The sequence below is a fragment of the Chrysochloris asiatica genome, unplaced genomic scaffold (genome assembly GCF_000296735.1).
Source record: "Chrysochloris asiatica unplaced genomic scaffold, ChrAsi1.0 scaffold00394, whole genome shotgun sequence".
Taxonomy (NCBI): domain Eukaryota; kingdom Metazoa; phylum Chordata; class Mammalia; order Afrosoricida; family Chrysochloridae; genus Chrysochloris; species Chrysochloris asiatica.
The window spans coordinates 285,274-289,881 of record NW_006408912.1 but is presented as its reverse complement, the minus strand read 5'-3'; the positions used below and the strand labels follow the sequence as shown (position 1 = coordinate 289,881).

The 4,608-nt window shown below is 42.9% G+C and overlaps 1 protein-coding gene across 1 annotated transcript in view; it reads right to left on the bottom strand.

Moving 5' to 3' along the window:
- The window catches only part of BEND4 (BEN domain containing 4), a 55,113-nt gene that overhangs the window by 41,720 nt on the left and 8,785 nt on the right, over positions 1–4,608 (bottom strand). The window contains exon 2 of the mRNA XM_006876598.1: positions 3,044–3,610. Within this exon, the coding sequence (XP_006876660.1) occupies positions 3,044–3,610 (567 nt within the window). The remainder of the gene's footprint in view (positions 1–3,043; positions 3,611–4,608) is intronic.

The window sequence follows — 4,608 nt, the reverse complement described above, 5'->3', positions numbered from 1 at the left end:
AGTTATGGTGTTGGAGGAAAATACTGAAAGTGCCATGGGCTGCCAAAAGAACAAACAGACCTGTGTTGGAAGAAGTACAGCCTGAGTGCTCCTTGGAGGCCAGGATGGCCAAACTTCGTCTCTCATACTTTGGACATATTGTCCAACTGGAGGGACCAATTGCTGGAGAAGGATATCATGTTTGGTATGGTGGAGGGTCAGAGGAAAAGAGGAAGTCACCCCAGCGAGATGGATTGGCAATATGGCAGCATCAAGGGGCTCAAGCGTGGCCAAAATTGTGAGGTTGGCCCAGGACTGGGCAGTGTTTCAGTCTGTTGTGCATAGTCTCGCTATGAGTTAGTACCGACTTGATGGTAACTTACAACAACAACAATGTGATGACCGGAACTGTGGTTGTCTTGGTAAAGCCAGACCAAATGATTTCAAGGTCCTTATATGGCCTGTGGGCAGGACATTCCCTGACTTAACACATGTACATTCTGCGTCAGGATTCTGGTCATCTCCAGCCTGGGTGAAAGTTTTTGTTTTATTTTGGTGTTCAATATAGTTTCCTTCCTTTTCATCAGAGTTTATGACCCTACTGAATCCAAATCTTGGGATGGTGGGGGTCAAATCATATCTATTTTTCTTAGACTCCAGTAGTGATTCATGAGGACATTTGATCTCATACTTTGAACGTGTTATCAGGATGGATCGGTTCCTGGAGAAGGACATCATGCTTGGTAAAGAGGAAGACCCTCAACAAGACGGACTGGCACAGTGGCAGCAGCAATGGGCTCAAGTGTAACAACTGTGAGAATGTCACAGGACCAGGCAGTGTTTCATTCTGCTATGCACAGGGTGACTGTGAGTTGGAAGCAACTAGGTGGCACCTAATATCAAAAGCAACAACAACAACATGATTCTCTGTGTAGAAAATCTATTGGTTCATGGTGGGAATAGTCATGACCATTAGCCTAATTCCAACCGAAGGCATTTCAGTATCACTCAACACTTGACCATCAGGAGGGCTCAAGAAACAGACGAATCTTCATTTTTCTAGGATGTGTAATTGGACAATGATTACAGATAGGCCTTCACTGAGTTATCGCTGCCAAAGACATTTCATTGGCACAGGTGTATGTAATGAGAAGCAGAATGAACTCCAAATTTGTTTAGGATATACCAAAGGCAGGCTGCTTGCCAAATATTTGAAATTAAGAGAATTGTGCTTTTTAGGTGCAGTCGGGTCAGTTCCAACTTTTAGCGGTCCTATGTACAAGAGAACAAAACATTGGCTAGAGTTAGGAATTCCAGACTCCCAAACCAAACCCACTGCCACCGAGTAAACTCTGACTCACAGCAACCCTACACAGGGTTTCTGAGACTGTCAAGTTTTATGGGAGCAGGCAGTCTCATCTTTCTCCTGCAGAGCAGTTGGTGGGTTTGAACCGGTGACCTGCGGTTAGCAGCCCAATGTTTAACCCAGTGCCATCATTGTTGTTGTTAAGTGCTGTCAAGTCGACTCATAGCAACCCTGTATAGAGTTTCCAAGGAGTAGCTGGTGGGTTTGAACTGCCAACGCTGCTGTTAACAGTTCAGAGCTTATCCTACCTACAGCACCACCTTGGACACTTGTGTGTGTCAATCGTTCTTGCATTCTGAAACTGTTAAGTACAGATGGGATCAAGGAGAGTTCATCTGTACTGAGGAAGCTGAGGTCCTTTCATTGTAGTGCCAAATGGTTGATGTAAATATCTAGGTTGCCCACTGGTATCTGGGATACTATTGTTATATGGCATAGTGCACCCATGAAAGAAGAGGGGTGGGGAGTGAAAATGGAAAATAACACTTTTGGGTAAAGCACTCAGTACATAGTGAATCAACCATAATTTACAGAGCGATGACTTGGACCTGATGATACGAGGAAACCAACAGAGTTCTGGTTCCACAGCCTTCAACCTGGTTCCACCAGTCTCTCCTCTGCAGACAGTGCCTGGCTTGGGAAGACACTCTGACTCTACATCTAATCCCAGGCTCATACCCCAAAAGACAGAATGCATTTATTTCAATTCCTGCTTTTCCCCATAAAGATAACAGGGCTTAGTCTAATTCAGAAAATGTCTCATGCTTATTAGTTTTGGACCAGCTAAATTATTAATTTGTCTTTGCCCTACTAATTTTAGTTTACAGTTTCTTATTAACTTTAGTGGGAGAGGGTGCATGTTAAAAAGAGATTATGCCTATTGAAACCTAATAAGGTGAGATAAATGAATAGGTTAGAAGAGATCAGTTGTTTAGTATCACCGGTCTTTCCTCTGAAACTATCAATTCATTTAAATTTCTATCAATGATCAACAAATAAAATGCATATAGTCAAGACTTTAAAATACAAAAGCCATTTTAAAGGAAGAGGACAATTTTTGGCAGGAAACTTAGGCTGAGTCATTTATCCTATTTCAATCATTATACCATATCGAGGTATATTGATAGAGGCATCTTTTAATAGAACCACGATCTTCAGGGAGTCCTCTGGTGGTGCAAACTATCAATGTGTTCTCCTGCTAACTGAAATATTGGCAGTTAGACTCCACCCTGAGGTGCCTTGAAAGAAAGGCCTGGTGATCTACTTCTGAAAAGTCAGCCACTGAAAACCTTACAGAGCACAGTTCTACTCTGATAACACTTGTTAGTTGCCATGAATTGGAATGGATTACATGGCAACTGTTTTTTTTGTTTTTTAATGGTCTTCAGGCTTATGCCCAACAACACTGTAGCTTAAATAAAGACCAGGAAAAGCTAGTGGCTTATCCTGTCATTTCCCCATTGGCAAGGGGTAGGCTAAGATCCCCACATGTATGAGATGGCTTCAAAAAGTTCACAGGAAAATTTCATTATCTTTTAATTCAATTTTTCCACAAACTTTTTGAAGCTCCTTCATATAACTGTTTTCCCAACTTTTATACACTGCTGGACTCCCAACAAAACTACATACATTGACACATATGAGAGAACTGTCAAAAAGAAGGGCTGTAGTTGGCTAATAAGTAATATGGCGGGGTACCTGGGATACTCTCTAATTTCCTTCTGAGCTCTTCATTTTCTTGTTGCAGTGAAATAACCTCCTGTTCCAACTCTTGGCATCGAGGGCAGTAGCCTTCCTCTTCCTCTTCGTCTTCCTCCTCTGGCAGTGTAGATGAAGATGGGTGACCGTGGGATTCAGAGGTTGCTGGGGAGGTCCAGCCACCGAGTGTATGCACAGGGGAGGCTGCTAGAGGATCCATGTCAGCCAGGTGGCCGTAGTCACTGACCGTCGCGGGGTTTGGAGTTGGAAAGCTCCCCGAGAGCAGGTAATTTTGTAGAGAGTCCGTGAAAACTCTCAAGAAGGCAGAAGTCTGTTGCTTTCTTTGCATATATTGCATCTCTATGTCTACATTATCTGAAGTCTGACTGTGGACTCCTTTCCCAATGTGGCATTGCTCCTGTCTCTCGTTATAACTTGAGCCTTCTTGCTTTACACAAGAAATCATGGATTGAGAATGGTTGGAGTCCAGGAGTTTTCCTCCGCAATTTAAGAGGCTAAGAACTCGGCTGCACTGCTGGGCAAAGGCATCCAGGATCATACGACTTTCTGAAACAAATGAAAAGATACATCAGAGACTGAAGTCCAAGACAAGGGAATCAGTAACACACTCAACTGTTTGGAAATTAGTAGCTGCTGTTGCTGTGAAGTGCCATCAAGTTGGTTTCAGCTCATAGTGACCACATATAACGTTTCCTAAGTTTTAAATCTTTGCTGGAGCAGAAAGCTCATTCTTTCTCTGGCAGCGCAGTTGGTGGGCTCGAACTACCGACCTTATGGTTTGCAGTCCAGAGCTCATCCTATGGAGCCATTGTGCTTCCAGGAGGTTAATAGTTGGGGGTGTTAAAATACATACCTCCACTGTATGATAAATCTAGAGGACACCGTGAATTGACTACTAGTAGGAAACTTAGCTTCCTATTGTTCTGTCCTTGGTGTGGTACCTGATGAGTACTTCCAGCCCCTCACTCTGGAAATGGATGGAGTGCACAGCCCTAACTGCCCTGCATAGGTCTACACTCAGACCTTTGTCTTCATGAATATCCTTATTCTAATGAATCAAGCCAGCCACTGCAGACTCAATTCCTCATTGATAGGAGGACTTAAAGCAATCATTACTTCTATTTCTGGAGTGCCCTCATGCCCTTGCTATTAATCAGCTGATACAATCCCTGCCGAGAGTATGTTGCTTCCAGATGCAAACTGGAGAAGAGAGATAAGTATTTTTGAAGAGCTCACTAGATATCTAAGGGGAAACAAACAGTGGCCCTATAAGGCAAAGGATAAACCTCAAAGCAAAACTGTATGTGTCAGGCAGCATCTAGGTTCCATTATTTCTTCTGACTTAAATTTTAATTCGTCTGTTAACTTGGATTTCTTGTCAAGACTGGTGTTTAGCTTGATCTATGTCAGTATCATTAGATTGTCAAATCTCCTAAAAAGACACGTAACACAGATACCAACGTTAGTCCACGCACATGAATTCTAAAGCATAGTAATTGCCAACAGTAAACGCAACTAACAGATACCAACGTTAGTCCACGCAC